The following is a 20,606-nucleotide window of genomic DNA, read 5'->3' on the forward strand; positions in this document are numbered from 1 at the left end:
GTAAAGAAGTGTGGAAGTTTGCAGCATGTAATAAATACAGCTTTAAAATTAGGCAGCACCACATTATCTGTGTGGATAACCCTAATGTAAAAAGTTAAAAAGGTGTGCACTCACCGACGCTGGTCAGACTGTCTGAACTTGAGCAGGCAAAGCAGTCCCAGGGCGGCAAAGCATATGAGAATGCTCTCCATGAGTATGAACCGAGACTGTGTGAGTAGAGAGTTCTCGAGCAGCATGAGGATGGCTGCCAATGCCGCTGAGCTTCGAGCCAAGCCTAGAGACGTGGCCAGATGGTACGTCGTCGGAACCAAAAGCGAGCCAAAGAAGGCCGGCACAAACCGCAGAGCCCAGAGCGGAACCGACGCACTGTAACCTGGGTGTAGTTTGGAAGGAATGGTAAGGAAGGTTGCAACAGCCAACGAGTGCACTGAGGGATTGTCGATCTCATTGTCATTAGCTTAAACTATCAAAGGGAATTCCTGTAATGTAAAGAGAAAACGACAACCTCATTGGCTTGAGCTAATTCAGGGGAACCTCACTAGCCTAAAGAAAGTGTGGATGAACCTCCTGTTCTCTCATTGCCACGTATTTCCCAAGAGCATGGGTGGGCTTAGTCGTATGTTTGAGACAAAAAATATCAAGTTGAGCAGGAAAGTCTGGTCTCTTATGATGACAGGTCAATATTTTAAAACTTCTGAATAAGGCAAATTTCAATCTTTTTGTAATAAACAACCTTATTTTTCTGAAACCAAAAATATACTCCCAGTTTAAAATGGTAATTGGCCTATACTCAAACAAATATAGCATTCTTAAATTGTAGAAAAAGGCTATCTTATGCTAAGAGAAGAATGGCAGGGCATTGCTTACTTCCACCAATTCTGTCAAATTGGGCATTGCCATCAAATCCAGCAAGATATCCTGGAAAGAAAGTGAGCATTCTGAAGACAGTACAACAGGTATAGCAACAAATTATAAGTTGAATTACGTGCTCAAAAAAAAAAAAGAAGTAAGATTCAAAGACAATACACAGCATGTGAGTGTGTAGAACATATTCCAAAGCTATTCCAAGGAATAGGTATGGAATTAGGGATGCCGCAAACTTTTTTCGAATCGAAGTTTCGATGATCGCATCAAGCGGTTCGAAAGGTTCGAAAGATTTCGATTTTTCGAATTGTCTATATCGTAAAATTCGACGGAGGTCGAATTTCCGAACTTGTTAAGCTAAGAAGTTCGACGCTTTTCGAACCGTCGAACTTATTACGCTAAAAAATTCGATCTTTTTCGAACTTTCGAAATTATTGCGGTGCAAGGTTCGATGCTTGTCGAACTTTCGAACTTGACTGACCAAAAAATTCGATGAATTTCGAACTTTCGAACTTATTTATGAAGAGAATTCGAAAAGTTTCGAAATTTCGAATTCTGAAAAGTCAGAAGTTCGACGAACTTCAAACTTTTAGAGTAAAAGTTCGACGTTCGTCGAACTTCGAAAGACCGGCGGACGGTTTCATTTGATTTCAAGTAGTGGGGTACATTCGTAATTTTTTTTTCTAGAACTTTTACACGCGGTGCTGCGTTCCTTATGAAAGACAATGTCGTTTATTTCAACGTTCTGGCATGCTTAGGTTTAAAGAAATAAATCCCCGAAGGGGCGAGGAAGGACGACGGGTTTTTGACGATTATCGTTTCTGCCAGATTTGAAGCACGCTGCAGCCGGAGCTATTTATGGTAGATATGTTATAATTTTTTTAAGAATGATCTATGAATAGCCTAGGTAAGTGCCGCCTTAAGATGTGATTATTGTTATTCAACGTGAGTTTCGAAGAAATGTCCAAACATGTATCTGCATGCAATTTTGACCTAAACTTGATATTTATTTTCGTCTAAGTTGTTTGAGGTATCGCATTTAAATTAACACCACACACAGTACATATCATTGCCATCTGCAGAATACAAAATAATATATTTATTGTTTTTTCACGTTAAGGAATAAATTAACTCATGGGAGAAGATTTCTAGTAGTGTTCAAGTTCAGCACGTCATTAAAAGAAAACTTTTTTTTTTCGCTTCACGTTCTTGGGACGTGTTTCTTTTAGCCTGTACACATTTTGGTAAAAGAAACTTGTTTCGAAGTTCTGAACCTCTGAATATGCAAGAATAGAACACTTCCGACGAATTCTTGATAGTTTTTTTTTTCTCCTGCTTTTTATTCCCGCATTTATTTATTTTTTTTCTTTTGTTACTATCGGCACAGGTGTTTAGGTCGAAAAGACAGCTTTGAATTTCCGAACCATTGAGCATGTGACGAGCAGTGCCTTCTGACAACGAGTTTCTAACAATGACCATCTACGCGATCTTTTATGCAGTGAAGAGCGACATTAGCTATACATATGCATAAATAATTTCAGATTTAAATAAGCTCGCCCACGCCCTCTATCCCCGTATTGTTTTCTTTAACAGTCCGAAATACCTGCAAGGGGAAGAAGAAGGCTGAAGCCCCCCCCCCCCGCTACCCTCTTTCCCCCCGTTTTTCCTCTTCCGACGCCACTTGTATGGTAGAACGCTCCTCGACCTCGAGTTGTGTCGGCTTTTGTGCTTTTTGCGAGGCGATTCCTCCGTCCCAGCAAATAAACCTCCAGGACAATTATAAACTTCACCGGATCGGATTACTACCAGCGTGCAAGGGGTGGCGAGCTAGTTTGCCAGGTCGCTTCAAGGTTTTTCTGAGCCTCAACCTCCTGCTCGCCCCTGGCCGTTTCGAACTGGAAGAGTCTCGTAAAACAGTGTGTTCGTGCCATCACTACTGCGTGATGCAGGTTAAAGACAACCCCCCCCCCCCCCCGGGGCTGGCGGTCACAATTCTGCACTGGCAAATATTCTAGCACGTCCGGGACACTCGTCGTCTCATTTAATTGCCTGACCAACTTCGCAGAATCTAGATATCACACCCTAACTTTTCTAAACTTGATTTTGTGAAAACCAGTGAGCAGTGAAAACATTATTTGAAACTGAAACTGTGGAAAAACTTGAAAATCGGACTTCGAACTTTGAAAACTTGTATTAGAAAAAAATTCAAAATCTTCGAAGTTTTTTTATTTTAGCGTTAAAAGAGGATCGAAACCTTCAAACTTTTCGAACTTTATGCAAAAAGAAATTCGAAATCTTCGAATTGTTCGAACTTCATGTCTATAAAAATTCGAAGCATTCGAAGTTTTCGAAATTTTTTTACAAAGAATTTCGAAATATTTGAATTTATCGAACCTGAAGTAAAAAAATATTCAAAATATTCGAATTCGAAATTTTAGAAACCGTGAAAGCTTCGAAATTTTCGAGTTCGAAACTCCGCTGTGGACAAAAGTTGCGAATTTTTCTAAATCGAACCTCGGTCGGTACGAAAATATCGAAATTTTTCGAAATCGAACCTAGGGTGGTTCGCGACATCCCTATATGGAATATTTTGCGAGATGCAGTGTTGGGAAGTACTTTAAGTACATTGTACTTAAAGTACTACTTCAAGTAGGTTCGGGAAACTTGTACTTTACCAATTGAAGTACATTCTCTGAGTATGTACTTGTACTTTACTTAAAGTATTTTTTTCTGGTACTTTCCGAGAGAAGTACAATTTCCGATTTCAAAGTACATTCCCCAAATTTGGTTTTGTTAAATTTGTAACTCGAAATGATGCTTTGTCAACTCCTAAGAAAAGCTGGGAAGGATATTCTACCCTTACCAGAAACATTTGTTCTGGTAGCGGCTTTCCCGTAGCTTTTTGCACTCTCGCTACTTCTCGGTCGGTCAGCGCAAGCGAGGAGGTATAAGATATTAGGAGAGCAAAATTAATCATAATGTAGCACCTGAAACTGCAGTGTTGAAAAATTAAATTTTCAAGTCGAAGTAAAAGACAACAGAGGAGAATGTCAGAAGGTTTGGAGACATTCTCTTTTGTCTTTTCCTTATATTTGAAAGTTCATTAATTTTTTCGCACCCCAATCTCAGGTGTCACATTATGATTAATCATCACCAGCTCGCTTTCACACTCACTGGTTTTTGCATTAAGGAGAGGACACTCCTCTATGAGAGGATGGCTTGCGGAAGCTATGGGGCTGACTTCATGCTCTCTCCTTGTACATTTAGCCCCCTTGAGTGCAACAATCCAGCGCAATGGGCGCCAAATTCAGAAGTGGGACTTCTGAATTTGGTTCTATTCCTGAAAATAACTACTCTGTGGCCACTTGACTTTATCAAATATTTGCCGCTGTTTTTGAAAATAGGCCATACACCCCTCATTACCCATGGGCAATGCATATTAGTTAAAAAAATTACTGTATAGGGGAATGAAAGGGCATCACAAAAGATTGTGTTAAAACACTTGTACTTTGAAAGTACATTGTATTAATAGTACTTTACGCTAAGTATGTCGCACCCAGTGTACTTAATACTTTACTTAAAGTACATCACATCTCATCTACTTTGTACTTTACTCTAAGTACCTTTTAGATGTACTTTACTCAACACTGGTGAGATGGAAGACACGAGACACCACAAAAATCGATACAAGAACTCAATTTGGTCAATAAATCATCATTTTGTGCAAGAATAAAAGGCAGATAGCCTTTCCGTGGTTGCTTTGCTATCATGTAGGCCGAATCTTGATGCTATCCTGTGTGCCCAATGCTCAATCTCAATATGGCACACTTTCTATGCCAGCAAGTCAGCCTCCCATAAGGCCCGATCAGACACTTGCGACCTCTTAGAACAGACTGCCTTGGAACTTCTTAATATCTCTTATGACTAGAGGACACACTGGCACCATATATTGGATAGCAGTTTAAACTTGGCGATCTGGCATATTTTTTATTTTTCTCGAGCATTATCCTTTCTTTCTTGGCTCAAAAAACTTTTTTCAACATTATAAACGAGCCTTTCTCATAGGTATTATGCACATTTGACCTTGGAAATCCCACAAAACCTTCACCCTAGTGAAATGCAGTTCCAGGGTCACCGCATAGATGGCGCCAGCGTGCCAGTGTGTTCTCTCTTCCCAAGAAATTTTAAGAGGTTTCAACAGGTCTCGTCTCTCTTGGTCGTACTCGGTTGCAAGTGTGAGAACGGGCCTTTACTGTGTTACTTTAGACGTTGTCTTGTTAGAGAAGTGTTCAATAAAGCTGTCTAGGTAAGTGGGGACTCAGACCTATAAGTTACCCCATTAAACCAGGTATAAGCGATATAACCTATACTGTGTTCACATATCGTTCCGACTGGTCGTCAAACCTTAGGAGCCATCTGCACCAACACCGTGCGTCTAAAGAATCATGTAACTCCCTTAGCAAAGCTTTGTGCTCAAGCTTCGGTCAAGTCAAAGTATGAGGTTACTGAAGTCGCATTGCAGTTTAGGCGCACAATATTGGTGCAGACGGTTCATAGCTTGAACTCTGTCAGAGGGGAGAGTGAAAGGAGTACAGATAACATCAAATGTGCATCCTATGAATATGTATGATCACACGTTCATACTGATGCCAAAAAGAGTGCCTATATTTTTTTTTTGCCTTTTTTCCGCCTTAACTTAGAAAAGTTAGGTTCTTTAAAAAAACAAGGTTGTTCGTAGTAAGAATAACCAGAGGGCTTCTATAATAAATAGCCATTTCAAGTTTCCAGCACGCCCACAAACATACTGTGTTTTCAAGACTATAGTCTACAGATTACACATATTTAAAAGTTTAAATTTTACGTGGTGCAGACTATCTACAGGTTTTGTTACAAGGATTTATTTCTTATAGATTGTTCCTTATGAAAGATTTGACAGATTTTGTGAATGACAGCTTATTATAATGATGATTTCTTTTTTATGGCGAGCTTTTGTGTGCGCTAACAAAACATGAATTTTTCAAGGTGTCCATGTACAGTAATTTTTTTTTTTTATGTGTGGACTATGCACCGGGTGCAGAATATCTAAGGAAGAACTTTTTTTTTATCCAGCAGAAATTTGTTCCTGCGGACAATACACCGGGTACCAGCTATCTAAAGAACTTTTTATTCTTCGGCCAAAATTTGCCCTGGCCGACTCTGCATCAGAGACTGAGTAAGGAAGAGCTCTTCAGCCGAAATTTGCCCCTGTGAACCAGACACCTGGAGCACACTGTAACCCAGAGAATAAGGTTGCATGCTAAAACTCTTTTTCTTATTTCAAAGCATTTTGTAGCGTAAAAAGATAAAAACATGTGTGCTACCTGCTAGTGCAACCAACTGCTTTCCCAGTGGTGGATGAGAATCAAAGAAAAATGTGTTCTTCATGTACAAGCTGGCAAACTTTCCATAATGCAGCTCATCAAATCTGAAAAGATCACATAAATATTTGCTCAAACCCTTCAATGCACAAATATTTAAAAAACAAAAACAAAAAAAACAACATGTGCAGTTACAAAGTTACTTGCTCACTCATTTGGAGACATGACAACTCTCAGCAGAATATTCGATCTGTCCAGCATTCAAGGGGTATAATGAACAACCAAATGTCCATCTGTCATGAACAGAGATGACAGATCTGATGTCTCAAGCATGTAAACTTGAAACACTATGCTTGTTCAATGTACTTCCACTAATCCACGATGGTAGCGGAAAGTGGAGGGGGTGATTCGAAAAGTGGAGAAGGGTGAACTTCTAGCAAATCACTCTTCACTCCACTCCTAAATATAATGAGGCACTGCACATTTGCAGGAGGTATGCAAATCGAGCAAGCCTACAGTGGACATCAAAAATAGTTAAAGTCGTTCCATGGATATGAAAAGGACAAGGACATGATATTCGACTACATTTGAACCCTGCTGACTTTTCGTGAGATGATGTTCTTACGTGGTAAGGTCAAGGAACTAAGGATATTCGCGACAACACATGAATGGAGCTAAACAAAGTAATAAAGGTCAATCGCGTCGAACTGCAACGAAAAAAGAAGAAAGCGAGTTTACAGCACAAGGTTTTTCATCTCCCACTCACACAATGCTCCTCGGTTCTTCCAGTCTCCACATTCTCGTGAACAGTCCGAGTAAGAACAGTGCCACCGCCATCCCGTCAACTTCAATATTGACGGAGAACGGTTGGAAGTCTCCATTGAGCCACGAGTTTCCGACCTCGAGGGCATTCCTCTCGGTAGTATTAGCCTGCACGCGACCAAACAAGAAAAGACCTGGCTTACCGCCGAGGGAAAAAGAAACAGCATGCGAGGGGAAACTGGAAATGAATATATCTGACGATGATTGCTTCCTCGATGATCGCGAAGAGAAACTAGTTTCCCGAATATGGTACAACGGTTTACAATACGCTTTAAAAGAAGCAGCTGATGACAATGAATTGTAGAGGCCGCGAGACAAGGTTGGCCACAAATCTGTCAAGAAAGTCCGTAGATGCAAACTTTCTTTCTGAGCAGTTGTAGGCGTGTCAGAAAATACCGTTATGCGAAGGGTCGGACGACCCGAGAGCTCCTCTCAAGTATTGAACTCCGGTACAATAAAGTCTCAAGCATCAAAATGCGATTGATTGTTGCTATTTACCTTCGATGCTCCTGTCGGCTTCGCGTCATGGTACGCTATTCCGTTGGAATCTCCGAGGTCATCGTGCTTCTCCGACACCGCCGATCTGTCCAGGATCTCTTTGCTCGCTGCCCTCTTTCGCTGTTTTATCTCACTCATACTTCGTTGCTGTTAGCACGCTCCTCACCTTGAGCCTACTAAAAATATACACGCCAAAAATAGTATTTACTAAACGTCACATAACTTTGGTTGTTTGATAACCTAATCGCGAGGACGACACGAGCCGTCAAACCACGTGGCAGCCATTTTAGCTCTAGGAAACGCGTCAAATTACGTCACATATCACGTGCTTTTTCAACTTCCGTCTTGTATATGGCTGCCGTCTTGCAAGCTTTTTGTCTCTTTGGTAGAGGTCTTGGCCCGCTCGTTTCTTGTTTAAACGTTAGCCGTTAGCAATCTGCTGCCGCTCGCGGCAGCTCTTCTCGGTCACGTTTTAAAGATACCGGTTTCGTCATGCCCTCGGAAGAGGAACAAAGTCGTGAACGCTCGTTGGGAGACGACGAGCAGACGGCGTTTGTGCAGCAGAAGCAAGAAGCCAGAGCCTACCTGCGCGAACACTTCCTGCGGTGCATGACAGCTCTGGTAGGCCGTGCGGCCACTTTTCACATGCACGAAAACACGACCGTGACCGCCACGTTCCGCGGCTGTGACATTGACGTGCAGAACTTCTGCGTCTCGAACCTGTCCACTGCGCTCGGGTGCCAGCCCGCCGCTATCCTGCGAGCGGACGATGTGATCAATTTTACCGTCGAAGATTTCGCCGTCGCTTCGTCAAACAAGTAAAGCATATCGACGATGTTCGTTTACTCGCCAATTGCGTCCACGTGCTTTAGTTTTCCCCCGACCTCAAATAATGACGGCGCGCACTCGGCTGTCTCCTTATCGCGCTAAGTCTCCCTGCGATTGGCGTGCCCAGCGTGCCCCTCCTTGCATTTCGATGCGCCCAAGACTCATTTTGAAACACTTGCTCGCCGTATAGCCTATATAGTCGTAGCATTCAGGCCCTTGTCAAGTAGCGCCTCACGCTTGTTGAACAAATGAGGCACCGAGCTGAGCAGAGGAAGTTATAAAAACAAGAGTTGCGATTGGCGATTTGTTACATAATACCTCAAATTGCAATGCGAGGCATTTGCTGCCTTCCTGTACACAAAGATCAGCATAGCTCTACAGGCTTTGTAAGGTGAAGTGATGCAAACTTTATTTCCATTGCACCAAAGGTTCACTGTATCACACACGCAATCACAGTACTACATGTACGACAGACTGGGACGCTTTTGTAGATGCACTGTTAAATGGATGAGCTGGCAAAGCATATACCTTAAATTCACTTTGATTGAGAACTGCAGTCGTGGTAGAGTCTGCTGCAGTGACACACTACCCAAGAGCACTGGGGTGCAAATCCTCCGCAACGTCTATTGGCACATTCTAATTTCTTGGCACAGCCCTGTGACTGAAAAGTTAAAAAGGGAGGCGTCCAAATCGCAGTCAAAAGGCAACTGTCTCCAAGACCAAACTTCACAAGGGTACGTCAAATTTGCACCAATATACGCAACACATGGATAGACACACATGACCTTCTTTTATATATGCGACGTCCCAGAAAAGTGAAAATTGAAATGGAAACCCCCATAAGCCTATTGGGTCACACCCAAAGCCAGAACTTGCAGTCGAGGTCTTTGGCAAGGAATGGGTTATGAAGCTTGTAGACTTGCTTCATGGTACTACTCAATTGGGGCAAGCCACCGTATTGCACAAGCTAGATTAATGTTTGGTGTCCTCGCAAGTGACACTTGATGGATTAAGATGTTCCTGCATAGTGGGTTATCTTTCAATGGCACATAATTATGCCATAAATCCAATGGTGTTGATTCATAACTTCTAGAGTGCAAATGCAAGCTTTTTGTTTGGGAGCACCACAACTGTTGCAGCACTACCAAGTGCTTGATTCAGACTTTTGTCTGCATGAGTACTCTTTCATTTTCTTTTTTTGCAACCCTTTAGTACTTTTTTTTGCTTTTAATGTAAAAAGCTTGAATGCTCTGGGAACAATCAGTGGCCCTAGTCTTATGCAGAGCGCATGTTTGTCTGCTGCCTTTGGAGGGGTTATGGTGACATTAGAACGTTGAGCTCTGATTGGCCCCGACTGAAGGATAGTGGGCAGACCTCAAGGCAGCTTGCTTTGAGGTCTACCCACTATCCTTCAATCAGAGCTTGGCGTTTTGACGTCACCACAACCCTGGCAAAAGGAGCGGACGAATTTGCACTCCGCATTTATTTAGTCTTAAATCTGGGCCAAATAAATTGTCGCATCAAAGTGCCTTTTATATTGTAGACATTGCAACAAACAAAGTGCTACTAGGCAATATTTCTGTTTGTCTACAGACCGATGCATAGCTTGGGCTTCTATCTTCATAGCCTTCGTACTTCGACCGTTTGATACAAAATGCCAGTTTCCCAATTGGCCCAACTGTCGCAACAAGTGCGAGCACTGAACGAATGAAGTTGCCAGTATAATTCCTCTACACGCGTGGTACTGACAGGCCCACCTCTGTTGTCATCCTTGTTTTTTTTTAAAGAAACATTTGTCCGCACTACGTGTTTAAAACCAACAAAAAAAGGGTATATTTAAAACAAACAAAAAGGGTTTTAACACTGGGACTGCACTATATAAAAATTGTTAGACCAATAACCAGAAGTGCCATAGAAGGAAGATCAAAGCAAGGTTGTTAGCAAAGCAGAATTGGTGCACAGTGCTAGTCACGCTTGGATGCCTTCATCTTACTGCAACAGTTGCAGGCAAGCTTCTGGAATGTCTTCCATGAGCACGCTGTCCTAATCTGCACCAAGTGTACAAAAGTACAAAAACAACCTATCGAAGTGACAGCAAAAGTAACAGTGTCATCTTGCAGTTTACAAAAATATATACCTTTCTAGGCCCTTTCTCATTTCTCTCGAGTAACCAAGGGCTAACACAATATCTCAGACTGCTGAATAACGTAAACCGGATGAAGGCTAGACAACTGAGGACCGAGTTGCAGCACACAGAGGTGTCTGGACTTAAAACCGTTCCTCTAACAAACAGACTTCATTCACATTGCCCCAGATGTACCATAAATACGAAACAATGAAACGAGAAAGACTCCATAAGAACTGAGTTGCAGTAACCGACTTTGGATAAAAGCACAAAAAAAGTAGAGTATATAGTAGGTAGCTGCAAAGCTAAAACAGGGTTCTAGCGCAGCATCATTAGATAAAATAATTAGTACGCTCTGTTACAAAGACTTGAGCTTAGTGGCTCAAATGCAAAGCCATCCCTAGACTTCAATAGAGTGAACTGGATGCTAATCAACGCTGGAGTCCCAGCTACACAACATGATGTACTGGAGATGTCCAATGTCATGTCCGGGCATGTCCTCGGCATTCCTTGGAAAGATTCCTTTATTTTGCGTCCTTTTGATTGGCACTCTAGACTGAATCTATCACTCTTGTCTTGTGGTTTTTCAAGGTACAGCAGTTCAGTTGGTAGAACAAGTGCCATGCCATGTCCTGGAAGGAATCCAAAGGAGTATTGGCATATTGTATCTGATGCCACCAACAAATTTTTTGCCGGACTACAGAAAAGATGGAGCAAAACACAGAAGACTTTCTCGAGAATCTTCCAAGGTCATGCCAGTGCCTGCACTCTACAATTGCTAAATTAGACCTAGAAAATCTGAAATTATTTACACGACTGATGTCCTCTCCACCTGGCATCACATTACAGAATATGACAACCTTTTCAGCACCCAAGCAAAGCTATGTACAGAGGCCAGACTCGACATCTCCACCTAGCATCACATTACAGAATATGACCTTTTCAGCACTCAAGCACAGCTATGTGCAGAGGCCAGACTCGACACCTGCACCGACGCACGATAAATAGCAGCCGGAGCGGTCAAAGGTCGATGAGGTCCGCAAACGGGTCCTGCTGCCTCGGAACCGCGGGGGGCGGGGCGTGCGGCCTAGGGGGCGGAGCCATGGGTGAAGTCCAGGGTTGGCGCACAAACGGATTGGTCGAGAGGCCGGGATGCGGGTTTCCCATGTACGGCACTGCTTGAAACCTCTGCTGGAGGCCAGAGTAAGGCGGCGTGCAGTACGTGTGCACAAATGGGTTCGGAGCCAGCGGCAGTCGGTTCGGAGGTTGTGCCTGCTGTTGTGGAAGCTGCGGTGGGAGCTGTGATGGAATCTGTGGCGGGGGATGTTGTGGAAGCTGTGGTGGAGGATGTCTCGGAAACTGTGGCGGAACTTGTTGGGAGAACTGTTGCGCAAGTTGTTGCACCGTTCGAGTTCTTTGTTCCGAAAACTGCTGCTGTTGCAGTTGCTGCTGCTGCTGGGGTTCTTGCTTGGTTTCTCCCTCTTGTGAGTCGAGGCGGATGAGCGGGGCCTCCGAAGACGGAGACCGGGCCGCGGTCCTCCGTGAGCTCCGTGGGGGAGGTGCCAGTGGGACCTTGTGGAGAGAAGGGTCACTGAAGGCCTGCATTGAAACCATGGGAAACCCTCGTCACGTAGGTTCCTTCGCCCCACGTCGGTAGCCAACTAAAAGGAAATGCAATCTGTTACATTGGCGTTAGCGCACCGCAGCTCGACAGCTTGCAGAGCAAAAGCGTGCCGTGCCGTCTCGGATGTCATGAGTATTGATATCGGCTGTCGCATGCACTAATCTTACTATGGCTTAAGCTTTGAAAACTATAATTGCAAGCTATCTTTATGGCTTTTTGGGAGAGGATTGTAGTCAAGACCGTCGGTTGTGGAGCCTGGCAGAAAGATCATATACATAGAATCACCTGTCGTTCTACCAGTGCCGGAGAGCCGGTTGTGTGATTTGATTGACCCTGTGCTTCAGTGGTAGAACAGCGACTGAAGATCTCTTGCAGGTCACCCATGAGGTCCATGTCAATGGGTTGAAAGGAGCTAGAGGACACCGTGTCTTCATTCAGCTCGGACACGACATCCAATCCTACTTCAATGGCACTTTTTGACGGCGACTTTATGGAACTGAAAAAGAAAGACAGTGTCGCATCAGTGTCACAAGCAGCATAGTCTAGACCCCAAAGAACGAGACAAATGTAAAAGTTGAGAGGATGAGTCTAACGTTTAAAGCTAAGATACATTATATCACCTATACATAGTTTCACGCTTATGCTGCACACTGACATTGTGCGTTCATAAGGTTAGAGGAGATTCACCAAGTCTCAAAACCTCGGTAGCTCCATTTTTCCACTGAAGACAAAATTAGGAGCTAGGCCCAGCATTACGGTAGAGCTTCATTTACAGCAGCTCCCTTTAAAAACACTTGTAAAAAAACAGGAACAAACTGATTTCACTTTGAGCTGCCAGTAGGGCTCACTTGTTTATAGTACAGTTCTGATTAGAAGTACCCATGGTGGAGGGAACCAACCGAGAGCCTCTGAAAGAAGACCTATGGTAGTGTATTTAAAGCTTCTATTAATGATTTGGTGCTCCAAGTTCTACTATGCGATGTCCTGGATCTAGCTATAGCCCCCAGATATTAACCAGAACTGTGCCGCTTCCTAGTAAAGGGCGACAGGCCAGCCAGCGCTGATGCAAAGCGAGGAAATACATAGTAGTCGGCTGAAGCAGTTGCCGTAGCTCCTGCATTCAAGTGTGTCTCCAGCAACTGAGAGAAATCTTGGAATTGCAAAGAAAGCATGTGCCTAGGCTAACTGTAGGGCTGCACCAGGGCAATCGCTCATTATTTCTTTTCTTATGTACTTAACTACGCAGCAGTTATTATTGAAATTTCCATGAGCTGTCATTGTTGCTTAATTAAAATAGACGAGACAATGCATACAAATTGCTACATCACGGGCATCTAGCCATTGAGAACTTGAGAACAATAGGGAAGAGATTCACATTCAGGAAAGAAATTGCTGGAGGCCTGGCGCTCCAAAGACACTCCCTGCCGTCCTTTCTCAGTCAGGGACACTAGATCTGGTGCAAAAATTTGGCATCCAGAATAAAGCCTCTGCCCTCTTCACCGACAGGCCCCATCAGAGTTCTCTGTACACTAACAGACGGGAGAAAAGAATGCAAAAATAAAATACACAAGGACAAGTAACACAAACACATCACTGACTCCAACTTTGTTTTCTTTCTCATCTCCTTCATTATATAGAAGCAATGAAGTGGGAAGTGTTTGAGTCTTTCATACACTTGTCCCAGTCTTTTTTTTTTTTTTCACCGTTTTCTCTTATTACCAATGTGAACCAACTAGCACAACTTCAAACTCTATACTGGAAGAGTTTGGCATTCTTTTGAATGTGCCGACAGTCTAGCAACCGTAGCTGGAAGTCGGACAAGCAACTGGGAAACAACATCTTACCTCCGCCATTATGTGGTGTTGAATTTTGGGCCTACTCTTGATTAGGCACGCCAGGAATGTGGTGACCCATCATCATAATGAAACTGTTTCTCGTTAATGTAAACATCTTGAGCATTGTACATGCAATAAACGGCTCAAACATACTTACCTGCCATAATCTGTTAAACGACCATTGCCAAGATTAAATACTGCGAACCTGTGTCCTTGATTGCCAGACTCCTTTTTGGTTGGGAAATCATAATTTTAATTAAAACGAAAAGAAAAAAGCTTATTAGTATGTTTTATTTTTAGATGGACGGGATAGATGGATGGAATAGATTTAAGGGATGACCGGCGCTTGGATTACAGTGACCAATTGCAGGCAAAACAAATTGTCAGAGTACCAGAAATTTTTTTCCTAAAACATTTATGAATCTGGACTAGCACATGCAGAGTGAAGTGGCCATAGGCAAAAACCTCCATATTGTGGTATCGTAAAGTCCGCTTGTTCTAGTGGGCAACAGGCTTCGCCCATTTGCCAAACTCTCTCAGTATAAAGAGTTCTGGGCTCCCTGAACCATAATACCCCTTGCTTGAGGTCTCTTCATCCAGACTCTGCCCGGTCCACATGCCACTGGAAGCAATGCCGTAAATTCTCACCTTGTGCCTAGAGAAGCGGTCCTACTGGGAGACACTAGACTTGAGACGTTCTGTAGCTGCAAGTAAAAGGCATAAAGAGGTGAACCTTGTAACCTTTACCGAAGGCTACGGAACGTATTGAGAGTCAACTCACCCGCGGCAAAGGTTGAAAGGTCACGGGCCGCTTGCGGTCCATTGTGGGACTGGCCGGGGCGCTCCTAGGCTGGCTCATGTCCCTCTTCGACAATGCCATGTCGTCTTGCGTGCCCTGTACAAAAACGAAGTCTGCTGTAGCGTATGACCCCCGACACTACAAGCTACGGTCACAGCAACTGCCCGACAGTAAGACTGGCTCACCCTCTGCATCCCTGCAAACTTGCCCTGGATGTTGCTGTATGCTTTCTTGCCCTTGTCCTTTACCTGAATCAATACAGCAATGCTGAGGGAGCAGACTATGAATGCACTTGTTTGGCAGTGCAGTCTACATCTTTATAGTTTGCCTTATCGGCCGCATTTGTGAGCACATAATGCAACCTTTTAACAAACAAAGCCCTAGATCTGCTTTCTTGCAGATTCAATTGATGCAATTTACAGAAGGCAACCAGCAAATGATGACGTATCTATAACATTGGGATTTGTAAGGCTGACCTGAGCTGAAAATCTGCACGTTTTTAACATATATATGCTCCAAATCCCAGCACGGATCTGAATGTAATCTGTGCCTCGTCCTTTGCTGTTCTTTTTTCGTAATTTGTAATTATTGGTTCTGAGCAAAGAAAAGAGATGCGGGGGCTTTGTTAAGAACAAAATTATTGAGCGAAGATTTTAAAGTAGTAAATAAGGTACTTCCTAAGAGTTGTATTTTCAGCGCTCATTTAGGTACTTTCATATACAAATTTTGGAAGAGTAAAAATTCTGTCACTGTGCTATATTTATGAAGTTACTATTTCAGAAATGTTGTTTACAATGCAGCTCGTGACTACTCATGCAGAAACAGAGTGAAGATGCAATCATCTATCCAGGGGTTCTCAAACTGGGTTCCGGGGAACACAGGGGTTCCACGAGCTGGTCTCATGGGTTCTGCAAACACCCAAATTGCCACCCCCCCCCTTCCCCCAATCCCCCCTCCCCTGCCGCAGGCTGCGCGGCAGGACCATGCAAAGCGCCTTCATCTCACTTTGTACTGACATCGCGATTGATATGGTGGGGATATATGGGAAGCAACACAAGCAAAATTGCCTACAATTGCGCATCTGTTGCTTCTCGGTCGGCAAATATAGAGGAGTGGGGGGAAGAGAGCAGTGTTCTGTGGCAGTTTTTGAGGCTTCCTGGGGTTCCGTGAGACCAAAAAGTTTAAGAACCCCTGATCTATACAGTAAGCATTTTTTATGCATAATACAACTTTATTAGAACGTGCAGAATTCTACTGTAGTTAATTAAGGACAAGGATAAACCAAACCATGCTGTCCCAGGTCCTGAGAGAAAGGAATGCCATAAAGCAACTTCCTCAGTGGAAAGTAATTTTTGCAGAATCCATAGCTCATGATCCAGAAAGGGTTTTAAAGGACAGATGCAAAGGAAAGAAAACTTTTTTTTTGAACAGCCTAGATGAAAAAAAAATGTCATTAAACGAATTTGCAATAAATAAACAAAATTTTTAGAGCTATATCTACGGAGCGAAACAAATTTGTAGTTCATGCCCGCGGGAGCCGCCGCTGGTCGTGTGATAGACCTGTGCGCCGCCGCGCTGCGCCGCCGCACGCCGAGCGGGGTGCGCCGCCGGTTAAACTTGTTTCTCCACGCCGCCGCCGCCGCCAGAAGGGAACACGCCGGCGCGCTGCCGCCGTCAATTTCTGACCGTCGCACAGGTCTATCACGTGGTGCTTGCGCTCTTTCAGGAACTTCGTTTGAGCTCTAAAGGTTACTTATTAATCTTTGTTTTTTGTTTCACTCCGAATGAAGGTGAATAAGTAACTTTTAGAGACCATAGGAAGCTTCCGAAAGAGCGCAAGCACCGCGTGATAAGTAGCAGCCAGTCACGTGGTAAATAGCAATCACTTTTCAGGGGGCGCCCGCAGGCGCCAACTACAAATACGTTTAGCACCGTAAATAGAGCTCTAAAAATTTTTTCTTATTCGTTGTAAATCTGTTTATCACTTCCTGTTCCCATCCAGCCTGTTTTAAAAAATTGTTTTTTTCCTTTTGCATGTGTCCTTTAAACAGCAAGACCATTCTGGGCACTTCCAGGGAATTACAATGTTCTACAACACAGAACCTGTAAGTTTCTCTTTGTACACAACTGTCAAGTTTAATGCAACCTACTAACTTGAGGATACATAGAAATTCTGTTTAAAATTCAGTTCGAAAACACATCACCCACGATTAGTACTATGTCAACCCCACAGCAAACAGGAGACCCCAAAGTCATTTTATGAAACAAAATAGTACTATTGCAGGCACACTTAATGGTGACCAAAGACACGCAAAATGTGGTTCGAAGCATAGACCACCAAACTCAATTGCATTGCAAGTGTCACATGATTGTTGTACAAGCAGAACAAATTGTATCTACAAGTGACAAGCTTATTAAATTTTTTAGTGCTTCATTACTTATAGGGCAGTTTCACGTAACATAGTACATATGGCTCAAACTCTTGCAAGAATCCATACTGGTGAACCTTCGCTCTAAGCTTTTCTAGATGTGGCAGTATGGTGTTTCCCAGATCACTTAAGCTCTATTGCATTGCGACTAGTTGTGCTAGCCAGAGAAGTTGCCACCATCAAGGAGCGTCAGGTGGTACTCAGTATCTACACACACTAGCCATTATTCAAAATTACTAAGCTAAATAAATTTCAGCTGTAATAAATCACAGCTGATTCTTTTTCAGCAAACCTATACCTCTGAAAAAAAAGTTTTACTGCATGAGAAACATTTTACCTACTACCTGTGTTCAATAAAACACAAAAGTCCCCGGTAAGGCAAGTAGGGTAAAACATAATGTTACATGGCAACCAAAGCAATGACTTCCTATCTCATTAAAATAAGAGGTCTGTCCGGAAAGTATCCAGTAATTTTTATAAGTACCTCAGTAACCCGGGCACAGCTTTGATGGCAATGAGCAGACAGTTAGGCGAGACCCTACTGTGCATGCGTGAACAATCATATTGATTTTTGTTCTCAGCAGGCAGAGAGGTGCCATTGTATCAGGTGAAGTGCTATGTGATCATTGGACTATGGCTGAGCAAGTTCACTAGCGAATATGCATCAAGTGCTGCTCCAAACTTTAATATTTATCACTTTCAGGAATAATTCAATGAGCGATGCTCTGATAAAATTTGCGTACGAGTCAGAATGCAGTAAGCAAGAAAATGACCGTGTGACCAGAGTTGTGCACAGCTGGTGACCGGCAGCTTCACCACATGTGCCTGCCCATTCGTCACTTTCGTGCAGGGTTTTCTAGCAAACCACCGCATCACCTAGGTGCACCAGCCCCCTTACTGCCCAAACATGGCTCCCTGCGACTTCTGGCATTTCCCAAAGCTGGAATTGCAGTTGAAATGTAGAAGATTTGAGACCATTAACGAGATTAAAGACAAACAACGAGGCAACTGATGGTGATGTCAAAACAGAGCTTCGCAAATGTTCTGAAAAGTGGAAGGAACACTGTGGCATAATTGCACGAGCTCTGAAGGGGATTAATTTTATGGAGATTAAGGGCCCATTGTCTTAGGATGCTTGCATTTTATAGACCAATAAATGGCTTGATACTTTCCAGACAGGTCTCACTCTACAGTATAGATACATTTTTTTTAGATAACATTCTTTGAAATTAAGGATTGAACTGTAATCGTCACCACAGAAGGAAATTTCTGAGTTTATCAAACCAACCAGGATGCGCCACCACATCAGCTGTTTCTCCACCATTCGGGAAGAAAGCAGTGAAGAAGCCTGATGCAAGAAGTCGGGAACTTCTACATATATTGTTCCTTATTTTCGAATATTGAACAAAGTAATGACTTTCAAAAGTAAAGGTACACTCTCAATCGAATCGAATAGTCAACACTAGCCACAAAGTATTTGAACCTACAAATATTTGCACGTCCCTAACCAAAAGGGTCTATGCAGGGATGCCTGGATGACTTTGGAACAATAAATAATGATGGGATGATTTTGAAGCAATTAATAACGGTGTAAGCGACATTGTATGCAACTTGAATGTGTCCCTAATCATATTCCTTGAGTTCTGTTGTCAGTGGTGCAACTTGCCACATCTCCAAGATTTAACGTCACAAAAAGTAATACTAACAAAGAACTGTTTACATGCAGACAAATAGAGGAAATGGCAGCAAAGGTTCACCAGCACGGTCACAGATAGCCTACCGGATAAGTGACAGCGTTTTGCGAAACCGCACTAAAGTACTATACTTACCTTGTATTTCACTCAGTTCCAACAAAGTTAGTCCCTCAAGTGCTCAAACTCAATGCAACTGAACGGCTGTGCTCCATGATCAAGACTAGCAGTGCGCAGGCAAGAACATGCTCCCTCAGAGTGTCTCACCTGCCCCGAAACACTGTCCGACAACGGAGACCACGATACAACAGAGTGCCTTGAAAAGCTCTTCCTAAACTGCTCTTTCACCTGCAAGAACTGCCGGCTTGACAAGTATACATACACGCACATGGACATGAAACATGAACCCGACCAAAATCTCGGTTACCACCGTTCCTCCAAACACTTGCAAGATGAGGTAAACCTATTACCCTATATACGGTACGGTACTCACGTTTTTGTAGGCATTGCGAACGGCGGGATTTGCCTGAAAAAAAAAAAGAGGACATTGTTGCATCGAAGTTCTGAAACTTTCTGAACGTCGGTTCACAGATACGTTGTAGCAATAAATCAACACTGATGCAGAGCTGACTTGAACGTATCTCGGCACTGTATCAGTGCTGTACCACTAATGTAGCTTCGAGTCAGCGCTGCATCAGCAAGGTCAGCACTCTTTCCAACGCTGAATAATAGCACTGAGGTAGTGCTGCGGTATATGTGTGAACAGGTCTTTTGTCTTACTCGGAATTTCACACCGCCCTGTGAAAGACAGCACTTCCAAATTAAATGCAACAATCGGTAAGAACTGCTTCGAAGCAGTAGCTAGAACAGCTCTCACTTCAAGGCAAGGCACGGCCAGGGGCGAATTTAGAGGGGAGGTCCGGATGTCCTGACCCCCCTCTTGATTTCTGCATCTGTAAAATTTAAATTGTAAAACGAAGGAGAGGGAGAGGGGGTTCCTAAACATATCGTACGCTGACCAACACCTGACCCCCCCTCAGGAAATTCCTGCATCCGCCCCTGGGCACAGCTATTACTGGGGCGAGACTTCAAGCAGAGAATAAGACATGGGTGGCAAGCAGAAACTCAATTGCATCTAAAATGCTAAGACAGCTTTGTTAACTCACTTTGCTTTTCATAGTCTTGAGGAGAGCTCCACCTTCTTTCTGAAATCAAAACATAGGAAAGATGATCAGCACTGGAATACTTATCAGTGTGCGGCAAAGCAAAAAAACAGAGGCAATCAGACAAGAGATTTGCAATGGGAGAAAGTGGGCACACACACCTTCATGTTTGCGAGCCAGTACTTGTAGTGCTGCTTGAACTGCTTGTTGGAACTGTCGTCGAACATGTTCACCTCCAGCTCAAAGATATCGTTGTTGACCTTGCCGGCATTCAGTATCTGGAGTCTGCCTTCAATAAACTGCGCAAGACGAGCTCCCATTAAGATAAAGCCAAGAAGACAGAACAAAAAGAAAGGTGCCAAAAACCCTTTCAGTCCTGTAGATAAGGCATTGCACAGTGGCCTTTAAGAGAGAAGGATTAGTCAAGCAGGACCGGGAGGACCTATTTGTAATGGCCAGGCAAGTATGGCAGTTAACACTGAAGAGCATATACAACTGTCTAGACATCTGTTGACAAAATGGTCATAATTTCCTACAAAAGCAGGCTCATCAGTCCATTTATGCTGGTGAC

General features: G+C 43.3%; 3 protein-coding genes across 3 annotated transcripts in view; 1 reads left to right on the forward strand and 2 right to left on the reverse strand.

Moving 5' to 3' along the window:
• LOC8033475 (protein O-mannosyltransferase 1) overlaps nt 1-7,854 on the reverse strand; it is a 45,886-nt gene extending 38,032 nt beyond the window's left edge. Inside the window, exons 1-5 of the mRNA XM_042292477.1 lie at nt 7,542-7,854; nt 6,988-7,151; nt 6,225-6,328; nt 868-918; nt 115-373 (exon numbers count right to left, since the gene is read on the reverse strand). Of these exons, the coding sequence (XP_042148411.1) occupies nt 115-373; nt 868-918; nt 6,225-6,328; nt 6,988-7,151; nt 7,542-7,679 (716 nt within the window). The 5' untranslated portion in view covers nt 7,680-7,854. The remainder of the gene's footprint in view (nt 1-114; nt 374-867; nt 919-6,224; nt 6,329-6,987; nt 7,152-7,541) is intronic.
• A 31-nt stretch (nt 7,855-7,885) lies between these two features.
• On the forward strand, nt 7,886-8,403 carry LOC120847734 (gem-associated protein 7). Its single transcript, XM_040219600.2, has one exon. It carries the CDS (start codon nt 8,034-8,036, stop codon nt 8,361-8,363), a length of 330 nt encoding a protein of 109 aa, XP_040075534.1. The 5' UTR covers nt 7,886-8,033; the 3' UTR covers nt 8,364-8,403.
• Nucleotides 8,404-8,752: 349 nt separating this feature from the next.
• Nucleotides 8,753-20,606, reverse strand: part of LOC8033476 (DENN domain-containing protein 1A) — a 40,546-nt gene continuing 28,692 nt past the window's right edge. Inside the window, exons 15-22 of the mRNA XM_029987299.4 lie at nt 20,197-20,334; nt 20,039-20,077; nt 19,366-19,398; nt 14,938-15,000; nt 14,735-14,848; nt 14,602-14,657; nt 12,404-12,614; nt 8,753-12,093 (exon numbers count right to left, since the gene is read on the reverse strand). Coding sequence (XP_029843159.3) covers nt 11,515-12,093; nt 12,404-12,614; nt 14,602-14,657; nt 14,735-14,848; nt 14,938-15,000; nt 19,366-19,398; nt 20,039-20,077; nt 20,197-20,334 — 1,233 coding nt within the window. The 3' untranslated portion in view covers nt 8,753-11,514. The remainder of the gene's footprint in view (nt 12,094-12,403; nt 12,615-14,601; nt 14,658-14,734; nt 14,849-14,937; nt 15,001-19,365; nt 19,399-20,038; nt 20,078-20,196; nt 20,335-20,606) is intronic.

Source organism: Ixodes scapularis, unplaced genomic scaffold, assembly GCF_016920785.2.
Source record: "Ixodes scapularis isolate PalLabHiFi unplaced genomic scaffold, ASM1692078v2 PGA_scaffold3__209_contigs__length_174095766, whole genome shotgun sequence".
In the NCBI taxonomy this organism is placed as follows: domain Eukaryota; kingdom Metazoa; phylum Arthropoda; class Arachnida; order Ixodida; family Ixodidae; genus Ixodes; species Ixodes scapularis.